Source organism: Epinephelus fuscoguttatus, linkage group LG14, assembly GCF_011397635.1.
Source record: "Epinephelus fuscoguttatus linkage group LG14, E.fuscoguttatus.final_Chr_v1".
Classification (NCBI taxonomy): domain Eukaryota; kingdom Metazoa; phylum Chordata; class Actinopteri; order Perciformes; family Serranidae; genus Epinephelus; species Epinephelus fuscoguttatus.
In genome coordinates, this window is record NC_064765.1 from 12278975 (window position 1) to 12300482 (window position 21508).

The 21508-nt window shown below is 43.2% G+C and overlaps 1 protein-coding gene across 2 annotated transcripts; it reads right to left on the minus strand.

Moving 5' to 3' along the window:
* Positions 1-3229: 3229 nt before the first annotated feature.
* LOC125901456 (polypyrimidine tract-binding protein 1-like) lies at positions 3230-20755 on the minus strand. Of its 2 annotated transcripts, none has more exons than XM_049597196.1 (16): positions 20616-20755; positions 19767-19820; positions 19456-19486; positions 15456-15516; positions 15116-15288; positions 14536-14682; positions 14036-14206; positions 13380-13490; positions 12621-12801; positions 12384-12464; positions 11609-11766; positions 10199-10232; positions 8991-9083; positions 8474-8690; positions 8078-8155; positions 3230-6078 (listed from the first exon to the last, which is right to left on the minus strand). In XM_049597196.1, the coding sequence occupies exons 1-16, from the start codon at positions 20621-20623 to the stop codon at positions 5946-5948; spliced, it is 1731 nt and encodes a 576-aa protein (XP_049453153.1). In that variant the 5' UTR covers positions 20624-20755; the 3' UTR covers positions 3230-5945. The 2 variants fall into 2 exon arrangements, with proteins under 2 accessions (XP_049453153.1, XP_049453155.1); XM_049597198.1 differs by lacking the exon at positions 20616-20755 and adding an exon at positions 20045-20147.
* Positions 20756-21508: the final 753 nt, after the last annotated feature.

The following is a 21508-nucleotide window of genomic DNA, read 5'->3' on the forward strand; positions in this document are numbered from 1 at the left end:
GCAGGGCGGAGGGGTCCAACAAACACTGACCTGAAGCCAAACCCTGCTCTTTTATCCTAAACCTAACCACGTTAGTTGTTGGAGGAAAAAAAAAACATCAATTTGCATTGTTGTACTGACGTAGTGCATTTATTTTGAAAGAGACTGTATGTAAACGGTGAAGTTCCTGTGCAAATGGAAGTGTATTTTGAAAGAAGACAATGCATGTAACAGGCAGAACTTGACATGACGCCCTAGAACGTCAACAACCAATGCACCCCAGGGTACCTTTCAAGTCCTGTCTGGATGTGGAAGGTCCAGAACCAAACGGAGTGAGAATGTGTTGCCTACAGTTTTAATAGAGAAGAATGTTCTGCAGTGAACAAACTCCCTCAGCTTCCTACAAAAAGATACTTTCCTAAAACCGACCCAACCGACTTGCCCCGCCTCCATTAAAGGCCCCCGTTATAATTTGAAACCGAACCTTTCCGCAGCTCCATCTTTCACATCTCATTGTGCCTCTCGGTTGGATCCTTTATGCAAAGTGTCCTACTTTTGCTTTTGCCCTGCTCTGCCTGCAAAGTAATGCCTATAATTTGGGCTGCATGAATTCAGGCAGGGGGAAGAGAACCCATGCACCCCCATAACCCAAATACAGCTGCATGTTGTCCGCCTCTGAGGATGAATTATTCAACATCTGTCTGAGGCGTGCATATGTAAACAGGTGGATCGTCTCTTGATGGCTTTTTTTAAAAAGGGGGAGCCACTATACACCAAAGACATCCTTCACCTTGGCTTCAGGCTTTTTCCCTCCTCTGCTGTGTCACCCTGAAAGTGAGTCTAAATCTCGTGTAAGCTGTGCAGGCTACACAGTGTTGGCTGTATTCAGATATGAAGGCTTCTTAAGTGATCCTAAATCTAAAAGGAATGTGGGTCAGGGAGTCAGTGTATGGATACATGGCTCCTTAAAAGGGCGTTAAATCCTGGAATTTATAGCCGGTTAAGTCTGTGATTGCGCTGCAGCTCAAGAGGGACATAAATTATAGACACATGAATTATCTCCTGGCTCCAGTTCTTAAAACTTAAAACAGATGAATGTATGTGTTTTCAAGCTGTTGACTAACAAAGCAGCCATTCACATCCAGCCAACTTTGAAGTCTCACACATCCAGCCCTTTGCTGTTTTCCCAGTGACTAAGTGGCTTTTGTGGGGGATTGAACATGTCACAAATTATACACAGGACAGTCTCTTGAACCCACTTGAGCCCCCAATTGAGTCCCCTGACAGGCTTGTGTGTGTGGCCTTGGCGTTCGCCAGTATTTGCTTGATTAGAGGGCCGCAGTACTAATGTAAATAAATGTTGCCAGATGTGAAAGGATCACTGCCCCACATGGTTTCATTTAGCCCCCTCTGCACACGGCGCTGGATGAAGCCAGGAGCGTCCCGAGGGTCTGGATTTGGCAAACGACCGTGGAGAGGAGGAGGTGGGGGAACGGTAACATGCATGACACACTGAACTAGTTAAAAGCAAAAAAAGCGAGTGATGTTTTTGATGTTGTAACAGAGCTTATGCAGCATCATTTCTTTGGTGTCAAATAACTTCTGAAAAATAAATGTTTGCCCTTGCTGTACATTTCACGCCTGCCAGTTTTCAGCGTTTTTAGAAAATGTGTCTCGACAGATTAAAATTATATCAAGCGAGCGTATTTTGTGTGCCAGTGACTTCTGGTATTTGATAACCCAAAAGCATCACAAATCTATGTTTGGATCATCTTACTTTGAGTTACCCCCCTCCACCCAATTATGCAATCTCTTTGCATTTCAATATATTCCAAAGAGGATTCTGAGTAGACTGCTCCCTGCTCTAAATTACTCTCAGCACAGAGTGAAGATGCTGCAAGTAAACAAGGGTCTGAGGTATCAAAGCAGCATCAAAGTTGCAGCCATGGAGTGCACCCTGACTGGTAGATTTATTTTAAAAAAGGCACCTGAACACATCTTGGCAAAAGCGACTGTTCCTGCACCCCAAGGGCAATGTTAAAATAAATTATCTGCCCAAGACTACAAGCTTCTTTTGGCAACCTTAAACCTGCTGTTGAGATTTCTCTGTCAGTTCGGTAACGCCCTGCAAGTCTGAGACAGGTATCTGTCTTTGCCGTGACCTTCAAGCTTTCGCCTTCTTATGCAAAGTAATATGAGAAGAGAAACAAGTGCCTCAGCTGTGTGAATTCAAACTAAGTTGGAGTACACTCTATTTAAGACCACACTCGGCAAACTGCTGAGATTATACGACAAAATCCAGCTCCTCTCAGCCACAAATACAGACACCGCTGGACTCAATTCTCCTCTCATTTGTCCCTCTCTCAAAAGGCAGGGGAAGATCTGAGGTTAATCCTCTCTACCGTTCTGTAAGGAAGTCGAAGACAGGGGGGGAAAAAAAAAAAAAAGGTATAATGCCAGAAAGCCCAAGGAGGCACTTGAGATTAAGCCACTAACTATTGACGTTGTGTGAGTGGCAGGTAAAGTCACCTCTGCTTCAACAGCCTTTGATTGCAGACAGAGAGCAAGACCTCCCCCTAGTGGATCAAGAGGTGTATGACCAGTTTGTCATTGAAGGTTTTTCCCCTCCTTCACATCCCTGAGGAACTTGTGCTAAACATGGATGTCAGATATGCCTGATAGCCATGCTTGTGTTTTATCTTAATTATTCATCTTATGAGATACAGCGACTTAGTTTCCACAGCAACCTGGCTTCAACTCCTCAGAGTCAGACAGGCCCGCTAAACTGAAAAGGTCAAAGCAGAGCACAGGAGGATGGAGGATTATTCAGAATCACAGAGAATAGCAAGTATCCAGCGTTGCATATCGAATTAACTCCGCACCCCGCCGTCATCGCCGCAGCTGCTTCGTCAAGGGATTGGAACGGGATTGATCTGAGCCCCAGATGAGCAGTCAGTCAAGTTGCAGATGGGATGAGTACGAAGTTGGAAATACAGTCAAAAGATTAAAAAACATAAAATAACCCTCCGGTAGTCAACAGGATGGAAGTGTGGAAAATGTTACAAGGTGTTAAACCGGGTCCACAGGACAGAGAGGAAGAGACAGAAACCAAATGAGGCCAGATGAAAGAAGGAACAAACTAAAGATTTATTGAAGGCAGCAGAAGATGCAAGAGACGAGAACAGAATGGCGAGGGAAGGGCGGGCGGGGGGGGGCCGCAGGGGAGGGGGCGGGGCACATACAGAGACACTTCTGTGTTCAGATAGTTTAATGTCTTTGTGTTACAAAAGTTTTTTTTCTGCCTTTTTTTTTTTTTTTTAACAGCTCCGCAGAGCTTAATAGGTCTGTATTGTTTTATCAAAATATACATGTTTTGAACGTAAAGTGGATATAATCCAAATGATTTTGTGGTACAAAAACATGAATATATACAACCATCAATCCCGCTTCATACAATAACCCCACCCCCGCCCCCATATATATAAAAAAAAAAAAAAAAAGGAGAGAAAATAAAAGCTTTAAACAAAACAAAAAATAATTGAAAAGGCATATAATCTTCTACACCATCAACATCACAGCTAGGACTGTGGTTCAATTATCCATCCTAAAGCAATCTCTACCAAAGACTTTGTAAAGTCAATCCAACAAAAACAAAAAAAGATACAATATACAGTATAGGCTGATACCCAAAAGATATTTCAACTTCATGTGACATTTGTCCAAGGCATCTGAGAAATGGAAAACAACGTGTGGAAATGTGAAAAAACCTTTCTTAAGAAATCACAACACTACAAAACAGCAGGGGTAGAAGATACTTTGGTCCTTAACAGCAATAACCGCCTGTAGCTACATGAAGCTTTCGTTAAACCATGCATAATAATCTTTTACAAAAAGAGACAGAGCGCATCTGTGTCTGGTCCAAAACTACAGTGGTCGAGGCTGTGGAAAAAAAACTGGTGCTCTCGGCACGCAGGAATGTGACAACGTTTTAAGACTTGAGCGTGACAGCGCCGACTTGGACCTACCATTGAGGAAAAGTGCACTAAAGAACCTGACTGTGGCTTTAAGTGGACACAGACAGGATCGGGTGAGAGCTGCTCAACCTGTAATCCTGTATTTAAGAAATCATACTGGGTTTAGGGTTTTCTTTTTAGACACAGTCCGAGACTGGTGTTACTCGCAGTTGACGAATGCCTCTAAGCTGCCCTCTCACAGGTAGGACTACCTGAATATAATGGGATAAAGGCATCTTTGCAGACAGGTAAGACGAACGCACCTGAACGAGAGGTAAACAGAGTCAACCGACCAGATTTAAAAACTCAAGGCACTGTGATAATGATCCAACCCAGCCACTACATTTAAGTATCAGTTAAGCTTAGCAGTGATACACATATAAATGCTAACATTAAAAGAAAAGATAAATGAATATATATAGGTGTCCACGTATAGATGAACATAATATGGTTAAATGACGCCCCACACACCGCTGCCCCCCTGAGAGAGGACTAAAATGGAGGTGAGTGGGGACTGTAAGACAGGAAGGCTGGATACAGCTCTAACTCCTGCCACGATACACCTAACAGAGCTACATCACCTAGCGAGGATATTAGGCATCTAACTGACTTACATTCATATTTTCTACATACATATAATGGGGATATATGCGTACAAATCCCTAAATAAACCATTGTGTTTAAGAACAAACAGAAGATTGAATGAGCCACTCCCCCCCACTTTAACAATGCTGGTACATACCACAAGGCATGACAAAAATAAAGGCATTTTGAGAGCCACGTCTTTCCCAAATAAAGCCCGAGCAATGCTTAAGGCAATCCGGCTGGGGCAAAGTAAGGCACAAGACTGCAGATACAGATATGGAAAGCAGAAACGCATCCTTATTGAGTGACAGATAGTGGTATGGATCCCCGGAAGCAAATAGGCGGGTAGTTTACAAGAGGATAAAATCAAAATGGATACTGGGAGATAAAGTGTTTTTGTTTGAGGTCTGTGAGCCAAAACAAAAAGCCTTTGTATCAAACCGTTATTTTCTCTGACTGGCCGAACAGGTTCCAAAGTGGCATTTCAAAAAAAAAAAAAAAGGCACGCACACATAGATATATCCACACGACTATCATAGGAAAAGGAATGCTGAAGTGTGTCTGGTGTGGATGGGATTCATCCACATAAGCATACATCTGTGGTAGAGGGTGTCTTTTTCTTTTTCTCTTTAAGCGATTTGGTCTAAAGTGACAGTTCATCAGCTGCCCCTACTTTACCTCCAATAACATGTTTCATTGCAGAATGTTGCCCCTTTCTCAGGGCCCCACTTAAAACTTTATGAAGGAACAAATTAATTATTTGGTTTGGGTACCGAGAACGTGTCATTAACTGGAAACAGAAACGTGCTTAGATTCCATTTACTGATTCCTCAGCTAGGCTTGGACCTATTTGTTTACATCGTCTGCTACACTTGCGCAAATGCATGTGAATAGTGTTTACAAAATTACTACTGATTACAAAATGTGGCTAAGCTTCACATAAGGAAGTTCAAGACAGGAAAATATAATTGCTTTCCAGGTCCCCAGTCAAAATCAGAATGCCCCAGAATCAGCTAACATTAGCAGGATAACTCAAAAACCAAACAGCAAACAATGTATGTGTGGAAATATTCGACCTATCTACACTTCTTTATTTAAAATACCGTGTATTTTATGCTATATTACAGTTTAGGAAACTATATTTTGGTGACGACAACTGGGACCAGAAATGGGAATCAATAAGCACAACTGATAAAAATGCGATACCCAAACCTATTAACGATGGAATGATGAAGGATGGTGAAGGGAGCAACATTCTACAAAGAACAACAACCATAAATATGTCATGGTGACCATTTCCACTGAAGGCGACCTTGACAAAAGTAGCTTTCAGGTGGCAATAGGCTTGGAGGGAGGAGGGCAAGGCACTCAGATGGTGGACTTTGAGAAGGACACTCGAAGGTGGTGGTTCTCTCCCAGGTCGTGGTTGTGAAACTCTATGAGGGACTCGATCGCCTCCTCGACTGAGCCCATCTGGATCAGGGCCATCTTGCGGTCTTTTCTGTTAAGTAAAGAGGGAACAGTGTGTTTACAGAGTGTCAACATGCTGCCTGCTTTCTTTTTGCTATGTTGTACGTGGAACACTGGTTTTTCTCTGTGTTCTACAAGACATCTTACTCAAACTCTAAACAATAAGTTATGGAAAGACAAAAATTCAAGCACATGTGAACACTCCAACCGAATTCAGACCACTCTGAAGTAGGTCTGTCAATAAAGTCGAGTCGACAAGTCATTTGATGACGTCATCACATTGACACGGCGGAGGAAAGTGAAGTATCTCCACACATGTGATGTGTGTCTGTCACTCTCAAGGCCCAAACATACTCGGGCGTACTATTAGCGGAGCGGACTCCACGAGGAATGTCCGCAGTCATTCGGGCTTTCATAGTCGAGCGCACTTCCGCGTTGCAGTTTCCTGTAAAAATGTCCGTGAAAAATCCCCACGATGTGAAAAATACATGCCGAGCAGTCACTGGTGCGTGGAGCGGAGTCTGCACGGTCGGAAAATCTGAGCTTTGCACGCACAGGGCTTGTGGACGTCCACTTTGAGTCTGCGCGGACCTCCGCGGAGTCCGTTCCGCCCGAGTATGTTCGGGCCTTCAGGCGTTTTCTCAGGCCTATCACCTTCTACGTTCTCTGCAGCCATGTCTCTTGTCTTGTTGTGGTCTTGGGTTAATTTCCCCTCTACGCGCCAAGTAACGTTACCGCCCTTTTTATGAAGTGACTATGACTATTGGTTAGGTCATGGATAAAGTATCAGCGTAAGCCAATCAGAGGCAGCAATTGCATTCTGTACACAAGCACACACAGAGACACAAACCAAACTAACTGAGTTCAGTTCGCTTTAAGTCTAAGATGAGGTTTGCTTAACCTGTGCCTTGTGAACACAAAGTGCTCCAGGTTCGCTTTGCTCTTTGCCGTTGTATTCAGCCCTAGTTCAGATAACAAATCAGAAATTTTGCTTGGGTTTGGTTTGGGTTCGACCCACTGACATGCTGCTGTGTTGTGCTTTGTCCTATTCAAGTGCTGGAATTTGTTCTTTACGTGACAACGCCTGAATGTAACACAGGCCAATACTTACATTTTAGGCAGGAGACAGTAAATAATCAGACTGAACTAATGAAAATGGAGGACGCTAGACAAAACTTGCTATCAGGAAAGTTCAAAATTGCTGAAAACCATGCGGAGAAATCGGCGGTATGGAGGCATTTCGATTTAGTCATCAATAGAGATATGAAAGTGTGTGTGCTGTGCAGCGCTGCTGTACATGGGGCGTGTTTTGACTGTGCATAACAGCAGCCTTTTGATGGTGATCACGGTAAACAGACAAGCTGTAACCATGATAACAGTAACTATGTCAGGTAACAAACTGCGTCGGGCTCAGACTTAAAAATTTGGAAGTCTGTCAGGGTCGGGCCGGGCTCGCTTATAACTGTCTCGGACTCGCTTCGGGTTCAGTCAGGAAAGTGCGGCCCGAGTCGCACTCTACTCGAGATCACATGCTTTAACACTGGGATGCTTGAAAAAAACAGACAAGACCACGTTGGGCTGTAACGCTTGCAAGGATGCAGGATGAGGAGTAGTTTGGTCCACGGAAGATACTGCACATCTCCAGATGTGGAATGCAGAATACATCAAATGGCAACAGTCTACAGCACAGACGCACTAAGGTTTCCTCCAATTTTAAGTTCATCTGAAAGCGAGGGGCTTCATAACTGCACTGCAGTGCCACATCAGAGTAAAAGAAATAAACTAGGTCAATATATATGTAATATATAAAGGTTATAGTGTGAACAGAAAGAGGACTGAGGCCCCATCAGAGCTGAAGTAGACTGGACAGAGAACCTCTTTGAAATGAACTGACATTGTGGACAAAAAGAAAAGTCCCTTTTCTGTCCGTCCACTTTTGGGTGCACCGACTAAGTTCGGACTATATGTGAAAACACCCTTAAGGAGCAAACAGTTAAAGAGAAATTGAGAGAAACTAGACTGAGACTTACTGAAAGAACTTGAAGGCCTTGACTGTGGCTCCTGAGCTGGCAAAAAGCCTCCTGAGGTCATCCTCCACCACAGAAGGCCTTAAAAAGCAGATGAGAAAACAAAGAATCAACATAAAGCATTTATGTGGGTTTATATCCCCTCCGCTTGTTTGCATCTCTGGGTTTATTTACTTGTATTGTGAAACAACACACAAGAGGCCTGATTAAATCTAAAAATGCACCTCTAGAGTAGCATGTTTAGAAAACACTGTCACAACTACTTAATCCCGAGCACTAAATATAGAAAAAAAATGAGTCAGGACTACAAAGGAAAAAGCTTACAGCACAAAAGCTGCTGGGGGGAAAGAGAGGGAATGAAAATGAGGCTCTTGCAGCAGCAGCAGCAGCAGCACTTACGGTATGTTGGAGAGGTGGAGTGTTGCAGAGGGTGGGAAGATGTTGGAATAATTTTTGGAGCCGGGCTTCTTGAAGCGGTGCAGAGGTGAGTTGCTGTAGTCCTTTGTGAGGCCCTGGTCCTCGTGGCCTTCTCTGGGGAGCTGCACTGTGGTGTGTTTTGATGATGTCACACGCATGGCCCTGCCGTGAAGACGCTGGCCATTCAGGTGGCTCATAGCTGGGAGACAATTATATTAATTAACTTCCAATCTTTACCCTCTTTGATCCGTCATATGCATCAAATTAATGTATACTTTTAGTGTGGTTATGAATGTTAAAACAAGTTAATGATCAGAAAACATGCATTCATCAAAGGAAGGCCCGCCCTGTTGAGGCCCGTGAGGTAAAGGCTCCAAACAATGTACGGCAAAACGATGTGTGTGTGGGGTGGGGGTGGGGGGTGGGGGGGAAAGAAGATGAAAGAAAATGACACATCAAAGAAAGCAAATAGTGTGTTGCAGGGCTGGAGTGTATCTACCTAGCTGAGCCTGTGTGCTATCAGACATCTGGATCAGAGCATTCTCCTTTTTATTAAACAGGATCTTCACTCTCATCACATCGCCGTACACACCTAGGGAGGAAGAGGAAGGGGTCACAATACAAGTGGGAACAAAGAAACACACAACCTCAACAGGAGCTACACGGCCAACACAGCAACAAAAACAATTTAAACCATCACATCAGGGACATTAATATTCATACTGCTACCAATTAAACACTGTATGATTAATAAATAATTGTCAGGCTATTCTACCAATTTTAATGTCCAATTGTGCATGGCAGCTCTACAACTAATCCTACATCAACCGTCTCAGATTACACAGATGCTGACAGCTATAACAGTTATGCTTCAGAAGGGAGAGGTAGTGATTTGAAGGTAAAAATCAAAGAGCGTTAAAATGAGTGGTTCTGATCGCTATGATCACTCAACAGTGAAATAAAGTTGATTTCTTGACCAGCTCTGAGGGCCTAATAAAGAGACATGCAGGAGTAAACTAAACATGCACATACGTACATTAACTGACACAAACTGCAAAGGAATAATATGGTGACATAATCCGAGCGATATGTCAACTCACAATCGCTAAAAAAAGCAGCAGCATTTCATCATTATGTGCACTGTTGCTGAGTGACTCAAGGCAACCGTGGAAAAATCAGCTGAACAAAAATGAAATTTGCTGAATTTTCATGGCCTGAAATTGGATCGTGTGGAACCAAATAAAGTGTTGACTTTTATCCCCTTCCTGAGGGGGGTGCTTTAGAATTTAGATCGGCTTCCCGCCTCATTCCCAAACAAAATGATCCCCACGTTTTCCATTTAGTGAGGCAGTATTTCCATTGAGGGGCTGTGCTCTTTGAAGATGAAAAAAACCTGCAAATGTTTTTTGCCCGTGGACAGTAAACCACTGCTGTTGGAAATTAAATGAAATGCTGCAGCTTTGTTTGGTGTTCTCACCTTACTTTTCCTCACACAAACCCACAACAACCAAAACAGGTCATACAAACCCCCAAAACAAACAGACACCCCCACCCTTCATAGCTCTGTAGCTTGATGACGAGCCATCAGTGGTTAAAAAACAAAACAAAACAAACAAAAAAAACAAAGCCAACAACATGAGACAAGACATGCCCACCTTGCCAGGTAACAGTAGTAATAAAAAAGGAGATGAAAGGATGATAACGTACCGAAAAGAATAAAGAGGCAGTGTGGCGTAACGCTCTTTAGAGACAGCAGGGGGAGCAGCGGGGCAGGGGGCCAAAGGGGGATAGGGAACAGGGGACAGGGGAAAAGAGACGGAGCGGAGTGGAGGACAGTGGAGTGGAGTCGGGACATGTCCGCAGGCCACAGGCAGCGAGGTCCACAGGAAGGCCACAGTACCATGGAGGAAGGAGAGGCATGAGGGACGAAGAGAATGAAGAAAGGACAAGAAGAGGAGGAGGAGAGAATTCAAACAGCATGGAGAGAGGAGGATGAGGTGGAGGAAAGAAAGGAGATAGAGGAAGGACAGATGACGGCAAAATTTGAGGTGCCAATGATGTGTTTTTGTCGTGTTTTCAATTAGTGGGTGGTGTCCAAATTGGGGGTGATGATTTGGGGAGACAGAGGGTAGGGTGGGGTGGAAGGAGGAGTGGTTGGAGTAGTACCAGAGGAGTGGCAGAGAGGGTGGGGAGAGGAGGACAGAGGGGGAACAATTGGTTGTGGGGCGTGCAGTCAGTTGGCAAGAGTTGAGGTGAGGGGTTTTAAAAACAAAGAGGGAGGAGGGGGGGACAGAGAAAGAAGAGAGAGAAAAAGGAAGTAAAAAACAAGGTCAGTATACACAAAGAAATGTAGTGCTTCAGACAGTAGAACTGGCTAAATTAAAATGCACTGTCACTATGGGAACACTAGGAGAAAAAGAAGAGAAAAAAAGATTAACAATGAAATACAGAAAAAGGCAGAGACAATATGTACTTTTAATTACAGCCTATGTTTGTTTAGATTATTTACAATTACATAATAAAACAGTCAAATCTGAATGTCAATTTTAATAGCTGATCTTAAAATAAACATGCTTAATGTAATGACTAAATAACTACAGTAAATGTAATGAGTGTGACAGGCTATTTATACATTCTACACGCTATATAAAAATTGAAAAAAAAAGAGACCTAAATCATGGACATGGTGTGTTTCTTTAAAAAAACAAAAACAAAAGGAAAAAGTAATATTGTCTCTCCAACAACTCAAGAATGATTTCAACTAATGGACAAAAATGAAGATATGAAATGGTAAGTTTTTTAAAAAAAGAAGTTAGTGTTTTGAATAAACTTAAAATTCACAGTGAGCAAAGTGGCAGGTAAGAAATGCAGCAGGTTTGGTCAAACACAGAGAGGTCCTGAAAGAGAAGAGGTTTCGACTTGATGACCCGCTTTTTACTTAAAAACACTGCGCCGACTAGTCTGATCACATGGAGGTGGAGGGAAACTGGGGGCAAAACATCGGAGCTCTCGTACGAATCCAGGTCTATGGACCACAGTGTTACTTGTTATCATTTCTCAGCAGTGCTCTGACAGAGGCAGGGTGTGGAGCTATTTAAATCTAGTGAGTGTACTGACCTCAGGGTTCAGGTTGCTGACCAGCAAGACGTGGTGTCCCCCAGTGGCAGTGAGCCCTGACAGGCCGAGCCGGCTAGCGGCCGCTGCGGCAGCCGCCATGCCACTATGGCCCACGCCAAGGGACGCCAGGGCCCCGGGAATGCCAGGCATCGACAGGCCTAAGAGGAACAAAATATTAGTTACTTTCACATTTACTTTCTGCTCTTTTTACACTGCAGAGATAAAATAATCCATATTTATACAGCACCACTTTTAGCAAACTAAAATGTCACCAAAGTGAAAGAAATATAAGAAGGCCAGAACTAAAATCAAGATTATAAACACCATTTAAAATCAATGAGATAGCAATAAAAAAGACAGCTTAACTAGAATCAGGATATACTTTCCGATAAAAGTATTCTTTTAGGAGAGACTTAAATGAAGACAGTGACTCACAGACTCTCCGGCTAAGGAGAATATAAAAACTAGAAAATATATGAAGAGTGTTTGACTCAAGGCCTTTAGACCTTTTTCACAGTAGACAAAGGAAAAGCACATGTTAAACTAACTCTAACGATGGCTCCGCTGTCAGCCAGCACGCACGCTACCAGGACCCTGAAATCAAGGCAGCCAAATTGGACTTCGGCCATCATTAAATCTGATCATTTACACTTGTCATGTCAAAAGGTCTTCTGTGAAACAGGCCAATTAGATGCTGTACTTAGCAGACAACATTTCTGGATAAGACTCTCATTTGAAATGGAATAGCAACGTAAGAGAAAGTTCGTGCACTGACCTGATGCCTGCTGGATGGCAAAGGTTGGGGGGAAGGCATGAGCTCCACCATAGGGAGAGGCTGAGATAATGCCCGGAGCAGCTGGAACAATAGGAAACAGAATCTAACTCAAATGTGTACTTGCAATAAAGATCAGCAACCCCATAAACTCAGAAACTACTCAAAAAGTGCTTAATACAAACTAATAAATCAGAGAGAGTATAACAAAATCTTCTTTAAATCCTTCCCCAATCTTACCGAATGCAGCAGCCGCCATGGTCTGGTGGTCAAGGGAGGGCTGTGAGTCGGCAGTGGGGAGGTCTGGTCGGGTGTAATCTCTGCTCTTGTCGTTGTTGTACTTGACGTTGAGGCTGGTGAGCTTGGAAAAGCTGATTCTCAGGGTACAGCAGGCATTGTAGATGTTCTGTCCATCCAGAGACTGAGACAGAAATCAGATATACACCGGTGAGCTTAACTACAGTTTTAAGTTTGATCAATTGACCCCTCAACATATATAACGCACTGGTGCTGCTATCGGGTATTAGACACTTACATGTAATGCTTTTGAAGACCCTTTAAGATAAATTTTCCAACCTAATTTAAGACTATTTCTTGGACAAAATATTTTTTCTGATTAAAGCATTGCAGACAAGTTTAAAGTATATATATGGTCCTGTGTAGAGTTAGCTTTGTGTAGGAATGTGGTTATTAGCGTGAGGTGCATTAATCAACATTTGTGCCAACAGATAAGTGCAAGTATAAAGTATAAAACACTTGAAGGTTCAGTGGTAGGTTTTTAAAGATTTGGAACATCAGAAATGTGGACTTTGATGCAGAAGACCTGCAAAAAGATTATTTAAAAAATGGATAAACTAAATCTAATAAAACATCTGTGGCAATTAAGCCCTGCAGCTCAAATTCAAGACTTAAGGAATTAAGGACCGGTACACACCTTGTGCTACGTGCAATTTCAACCCTGCTGCAAACTGTCGGGAACAATGTCTAAACCAGTCTTACCAGTTTGGCATGCTGAGCTGTCAAGCCATCGGCGTACTGAATCAGAGCCTGGAACTGGTTGTTCTTCGTAAAGGTGATGATCTTCAGCACAGTGCCAAACTTGGAGAAAATCTGGTGGAGGGAGATAGCATGATCAGGGGTGACATAGCAACACCAAAAAAAAGCATTAAAACGACACTAGACTTTAAACTTTAAACACAAGTCCCACTTTACCAACATGCATATTTTGTTTAAGTGACACGACCAGGTTTGTAATGTATTTTGCAGAGAATGTAATAAATATGATGAGAGCAGGAATAGGAGATGCAAATGCAGCAAAAATAAAATCAAAATACATATAGCAGATTGTCAAGCTGTGTGTAAGTTTGCATGGTGCAGTACAGTTGTGTGTTCCACTACATTCTTCTCATTGAGTACAGCAGAAAAACAGGAAGGTCTGCTGACAGTTGATGACAGTTGTGTTGAAAAAAACAACAAGTCAGGGAAACATTATGCAGCTGTCGTTTCAATGTTCAAGAGCAACAAGACTTTAAAATAACAACCCTGATAAATAAATCCCACCACCCTGAATACACGATCTGTTTAAAGAATTAAAAGCAACTGGCAAGCATATATTAATGCAAAACAACACGGTAACTATAGTTGCTCAAGCCTACCTGGTGTAGTACATCCAGGGTGACGGGGTAGAAAAGGTTCTCCACTATGACTCTGAGCACAGGGCTCTGGGACCCTGCTCCTCCCATGCTGGCTGCATCTGCGGGAATGGCCATGCTAGTCATCCCACCTCCATGCAGTGCATTGACTGCCTGCAGAGCTGCCTGGGCACGCTGGGAGGGAAAGAAAGAGAAACTGCTCAGCATGGACGGAAAAAAGTATGCAACAACAAATGACTGAATGAATGAGTGAATGTAGTTTCAAGGCAATTGCTGTACTTCATAACATACAATTTTCTGCAGTTTATTTATTCCTACAAACATTACCGGTGGGAAGAAAATTACATCTACATTTCCTGCACTTTTTGATGGTGACGGTAATTCCTGCCAACAGCATAACTCTTAGTATCTCGCAGTGACTACAACATCTATTTAAGCCTAACATCCAAACAGTCGACATGACAAGTATGTGTGTGTGCGTGTGTATGAGTGCACACCCTTACCACTTGGTTGGGGGAGTTGTCCGTCTTGAGCTCCTTATGGGTTGAGTATTGCATGTAAATAGGGTGGTTTCTGATGACAGGGGTGACAGAGGAGTAGTAGCTCACCATCGTCTGTGCACACTCCTCGCTGTTCAGTTCCAAGAATGCCTGCAGGGGAGGATCAGAAAAACAGTCAATTTGTTTCTCCCGTCATATAGAGTGCCACTCTGGGGTAATGTTTTCTTAAGCATTCATAAAAATTTAGCAGGTCTGTTTATAAGCATTTTTACTGCCCATCACCGTTTGTCTACTGTTAGCCAAATTTAATTTGATATCTTTATTTGTTTTGACACAAAACAGCAGGTAATAAAAAAAGGAAGATAATGAATTCAATGTCTTCCTGCAGGAAATCTTAGCAAGTAGAATTCGTATCCCGCCCACTAAACCCCGACGGTGTGACAAAAGGGTCATTGTCATAGTTTTCAGGTCAGGACAGAAGGCTAGAAAGTTGATCCCTTGTCCCCCGGCCTAAAGAGAAATTTCAACAAGGAGTGCAAGTCATACAGGTTTGGTGAGTAGGCCTGCATATGTTAGTCCTTACCTGGTTTTTCCCTTTGAGCATCAGCAGATTAGTGACCTTCCCAAAGGGCAGTCCCAGGCCAATAACTTCAGCCTCGTTTATGTCGTTGGGCAGCTTGCGTACGTGGACCACACGTGACGGAACACCAGGACTGCGGACGTCACCTTTGAATTTTTTGCTGTCGTTGCCATTGGCTGCGAGAGGAGACAAAAAAAAACCAGAGGCAGATACAATCAGGGAGGGAACAGAGGGCTCTGGTTCTTCTTGAATAATGGATTCGTCGCCATGGCAACACAAAACAACACAGAAACGACAAGCACTTCAATAAAAAGGATTCACCCCTCCATGGCAACCCCCCTACCTGAGTTCATGATATAGGGCCCGTTGGATATGCAGGAAGAAAAGAGTTCGTCGGATCCCCTCTGCAGAGACAGAAAACAATGGTTCACTTCAGTGCATTCACCAATGAGGGCACGGCATAGCAGGTGGAGAGCACAGCTCTCATATTACCGAGCCATTGTGTGATAAAGGAGGAAGTAATCTGATAACCAAAAGAGGATTGAGCAAACACGCTTGAGAAGAACTCCACCTTCCTCTCCAGGAAGAATTAAAATGACCCAGCTTGTCAGCGGGGATATCTGACTTCTCATCACAGCCATGTCTTCCCATTCCATTTTATACTCCTCACCAGCTGCATTTCCTAGTTCCAAACCACAGGCAGTCACGACGGGCCATTATTTCTGACTTGGGGCAATGTGCCAAATTATCATGTTTTAACGTCAATCACACTCAACGAGGGACAGCTACTATTCAGTTTGAGGCACACAAGTCAGCGGTAACACCTTAGCTTGACAGCAGCTGTCAGTCCATACAATCCATCCACTCATAATTCAGTATTAGGAGGAAGGATAACACACTAAAGCCCCTCTGGATCTGGAGACAAGATGGGGACACTCCCGGCCCACACTGGTTTACTGTCTGCTGAAACAGCCGCGTCTGTCCTCTCCCTCTCGCTACTAGATATAAAGTGCTGTTTCAAGGCTGTTCTCATGGTTGTGTGTGAGTTTGTGGTTGTGCGAGATGAAGTATGGCAGTCACAAGAAGTGGCTCAGCAGCCTAAGCTCTACAGCACTCTACAATGAAAGTCCTGTTCCGGCTGAGACTAGGGGCATTGTTACACGGCGGCGCACACACATATGGAGCCCCAAGGACTCTCTGGGAGTTGAAGAGCCCCGGAGCACTTTAGCAACAACCAGTCATGCAGGTTTGCTAGCATTCTACTCCACCTTGACAATCTTGGCCTTGTTGTTGATGGTGGTTGGGGTTCCTGTCAGGCTGCAAAGCTTACTCATAAAAGGCAGGAATAAGCGGATCTCAGAGAGAACATTTGGTGGTGCCTCTAAACACACTCAAGGGGCGGTGTGGGGGCACTGAGTGAGTTGCCATGAGAGCACAACACTGTAAGCAGTAGTATAAACTACCCTTTGACTTCCAGATGGTTTGGCTGAGTCGGTCACTCTCACTCTGAGGCCCACACAAACAGGGTCTGCTATCTCAATTCAGGAACTTAAAGCAACAAGAGACATTCCTAAGCCTTTTCACTGTGGCTTCAGGATCTGGGGCCTCCTACTCTGGCAAATGTTCAAATCTTTACATAAATGGAGTGCATACATAGGAGAATTACTGAGTTAAGATTAATATGGTGCAAAACACACTGCAACACAGACATGACCCAAAATGATACGAGGAATGGTTTATAAGCACAGTATGGAGCCAAAAAGAGGACAAAAAAGGTCTTTGCAGGTTCTACAATGGGAGTAGCATCATATTAAACTTACACCTAATGGTAAAAATGACAAGAAGCTTTCAATGCAGCTTATGCTGAACGGGTGACACTAGTGTGCTCTAGTTAGTGGGAGGAAAATGTAAAAAACAACATTTTTGTTTGATAAATGGGCCGAGGCCACACGCAGGCCATGAGAAATAAAGGAAGTGGCTCCCGCATGACTCAGTGGTCGTGGGCGGGCAATGTGACATTATCAGTCAGCAGACCGGCTCCAAACAGGAAGAGCAGCAAGATCAAGCCTGCTTCCAGGGTTTTGCTAAATTTCCTCCCGGGGACTGATGGTTACTGTTCCATGGCAGGACTCTTTCTCTCTCTCCCCCTACTTCCTCATTCTAAAAATAACCACAGAGCTAAGGCAGTCAATAGTACAGAGCAGGAACATCAAGTCACATACAAAACAGAACATTGTGAAAAAAAGAAGACTGAAGAATATACCTATAGCTCTAGGAGGGAGTGTGGTAGTGTGTGCAGAACAGCACAAAGTTCAAAGACAATAGAAGAAAAATGGAGCTTATAAATGTTTTGTTAGTTGACTCCGACACAGTGCCAAACCCGTTTTTCCAGCACAAACCAACTAAATGTGTATCGACTTGTTCACATCCTTTGTTTGTTCGGGAAGCTGACAGTATAATAGTAACCTTCGGGAGACGATGACACATTATTGGCTCACATGCTCAAAACTGTTGAGCAGTTTCCTCTCACTGACAATGGCACTGGCCTACCTTGAACTTAGTTTTTAAAAAGGGAACATGGACTGGGGGCAATTTCCCTGCTCCCATACGCCACATCACACCTGGTTTGCATTGCATCAAAGGATGAGGAAAAAGAGCGTGGGCTTTTGCAACATTTGGGGGGGGAAACCATTATTATCTTCTAAAGAAAGTAAATCTGAGATGATTGGTGCCTGCGAGCAACCTCATTCTGGAGCCTGCTGGGGGGGCTGGTGTGTGGTAATCTCTCAGGAAAGACACAAAGGAGGAGAGCACAGGTAGAGACATGTTTGTTCACTGTGATCGGCCTTCGCCAGTTGAGGGGGCAGGGAGCTGTGCCTCACCAGGGGGCTGGAGGGGGGAGATTGGAATGCGACCGCGGAATGCCAGACGCTCTGCCCAGACGGAATAATTACAGATTCCAGCGAGGCAGCGCTCCATAACTCAGCATCACCACTACCACAGTACATCAAGTCCAGAAAACAGGAAAAGTTAAAGACAAGAAGAGCCACATCAGGAGTCAAATCTTGAGTATTGATGAGCACCCATCAAATCATGCATTGTTAACGTGCTAAAAAACAACAGGCCCTTTCTGAAATGAATAGAAGGGGTGGGGTGTGTCCCGGTTACAGGCGTGTGTGTCAGAGGGCTTGTTTAAACAGTGTAAAGACCTTTGGCCGGGAGGATGAGGACAGTCGCGGCAGGATGGTTACAGCCCTAAGTTCAATTACCCCTACACATAGCTGCCCTGGGCCCTGTTACCAAGGATTACTACTTAGGCAGGCATTTTTATTGGGAACCCAAGTTAACAATCAGCCATTTGCCAAAAACAAATGTCCTCCCAAGTTTGCACACACAAACACGTAAAGAAGGGCGGCCATTTCAGTTACATAAGTAAACAGCTCCTTCCTCGCTGCAAATGCAAACAGCAGATTGCTCCAAAAAAGATAAACACTGGACAATATTTTTCTGATTTATTTCAGTGGTTTGGGTCGTGTCGTCTTGTGCCAGGAACAAGGCTAAATAACTATCAAGCTTCGTGGCAGGATTCAGAGGCTTTCTTAACATTCCAGTAAGGCCAACATGCTATTAAGGAACACACAAAATAAACAACAGGAAGTTTCATTTCCCTGCAGCTACATGACCCAACAGAAACAGGACAGGAAAACATAAAGCCCCACCTCAGATAATCTATTCTAAACGAATTATCAAATATTCCATGTCCACAGTCTTGAGAGTTGTTGCAACCTCTGTGTGCTGACCGTTGGTTGTATATCATAAATCTTTAAAAAGGAGAGCCGGCCTGCAACTGCAAACTCATTACGCATGAGAAATGGCTTTGGACAGCAGTTCTGTAATTATAGAGGAAGCTCTTGCAAACTGACAGACTATACATCTCAAGTCCCCAGTGTCGGCACAGCTCTTTTCTATTTCCACTCCGACTTGTAAAAAATCCCTCAAACCACGGATTCCTAAAAATTAATTTAGCTGCAGTGTGAGAAAAATGTAAATACAATGAAAACTCATTTTCTGACCTCAAAGCTATTTTGATGGTGATGGTAATTCCAATTACAGCACTATGGTATAGCTATAATAAGGCTATAAATGCCAAAATAGGAGCTATATTTAAACTTGAAAACCTAGTGGAACTTTAAGGTGACAGGCGATTCAATAGGTGTCACAATCAACACCACACACAAATGTACAACTACTCTGCAAAGGCCATGTCACACATTTTAGCTCATGGCTTTTTTGCTTTAGTCGAGACAGAGATTAAGGAAACAGAAGATGCAAAAGTTGCCTACCTTTGTGCCAACTGATATGTCATGGACACCTCTGTGAAAAGACAGAAAGCTCATAATTAGAGAGGAAATTAAATAAAACAGAACCATGATCCATCATGGGATCTTATTAAACAATGCACAACGCAGAGCAGTCTACACTGGAAACCCACAGTCTTTGCATAGGCTATGACACAGTGTAATTCAACCAAAAGCAAACTTACTTCCTCATTTACAGAACAGTACTTTTACTATACTAAAATACAGAAAGCAGCACAAAAGCTTAAATAACTCGATCTAAAAACCAGCCATGCAAATATATACAAAATACTTACTCAATTTCAGGGACGTAGCCGGATCCCAGAGGATACAAGTCAGCGTCTAGGCGGCTGTAGAGGGTTGGCAAAACATAAGAGGAAACTTCAGAGTGTACACTTTTATCACAAATTAATAATGAAGCAAGTCTGTAGTAATAAATGTACGACGATCGTCTTGCTGAGCGAGTTCAATGCAACATTCACGCTGCATCTTAAGTTCTTTAACCCCGTCTAGTTCAGCTGATCAAAAGAGTAAAATACGTTTGATCGGAATAACAAGCCATTGTTTATCCTACCCCTGTCAAGACAACCCGGTGTATACGTCTCTGATTCAATCAACGCGAAATGTTCAGGCCAGACATCTTCAACATGGCCCTGGCACTCCGCAGACAAATGAATGCGGAAATGAGACACGTTGCTTTAGCTAGCGCTCGAGCTCCACTGAAACCAAGTTACCAAGGTAGTTAGCTAACGTTAACTAATGTTCGGCGTTACCAAGCGGCCGAGTCCTGCCCGTGTGCTCCTAAATAAAACAAGTTTGTTCAAATTAAGACTCTTGTTAAGTTACTGTCGCTTTGCGTTAGTCTCGTTCACATAAAACAATAAAGTTAGTCCGGTAAAACGGTTCACACAACTAACGTTTGATAGCAGTAGCGATGGCTAGCAGCTGCTAGTTAGCTAACTGCTAACTGTTGCATGTTTTGATGAAAAAAAAAAACTGTTTCAAAACTTTCCCCGTCTAACGGTTAACTCAAACAGCATCGGGATCGAAATATGTTCACACGCAACCGACACATAAAAACAGATACCAAAAGGGTCGGTTTGCCGAATAAAATAAAGTCTTAAGTGTGGTTCTTTTTCACTTACCCGTCCATTGCACAAGAAAAAAACTGCAGGTCTGAAGCGAAGGTAGGGCGGCAGACTTGCTTGATTTTCTTACAAAATGGCTGAACACACGGAGGCGAGCGCTGATTAGTCCAGGCACTTTCAAGAGCCAAAAGCAGGCGGGGACAAGCTCCTGCTGGAGCCGCCATTGGACAAGATGACCATCATTTTGTGAAAAAACAAGGCCGCGGCAAATTTCCAGAACATCATATCAAGTGGTTAGTTTTGTTTGAGTTGTATGTGATGAAAAGGCGTCTCTGAGTCATCACATTGATTAAAGAAAAGAAGGGAAGGTCAGGCTCAAGCGTTTTCCTAAAGACTCGATTAGGGAACAAGGCCTGTGTGGAGTGGCACTGAAATATATGGGCTCTCATAATAATTTATGTTACAGTAGGCCTACACATCAGCAACATAAACACACTTTCAATTATGAATAATGAGGAAATGTTTGCATTTAATATAATTCCACAGTACCTGGATAAAAGAGCAGTAACAATATCCTTTACTTGAGTAAAAGTGGCAGCACAACAGTGTAAAAATACTCAATTTAAAGTAAATATATGAGTAAAAACTACACTTTAAATCTTAAATCAGTGAATTGCTGGACAGACTTTATCTCCTTCCTCACAAATGCATCCTTTAAAATGGATTAAAAATACTCCACCCTCAGTAAAAGCCTGGTACAGGGAGGTTTTCAGTGTCTTACCTCATGAAAGAATAAGTGCTGTCCTTTAGGATGACAAGGTCTCCTTTCTTAAGATTTGGAAATTATTTACCATCCTACCATCTTAAATTATTTACCATTTACACTTAAACAAACTGTTAACAGGTATACACCCTTCAGAGTGGAAGCAAACTGTGCCTAGTGCCACATG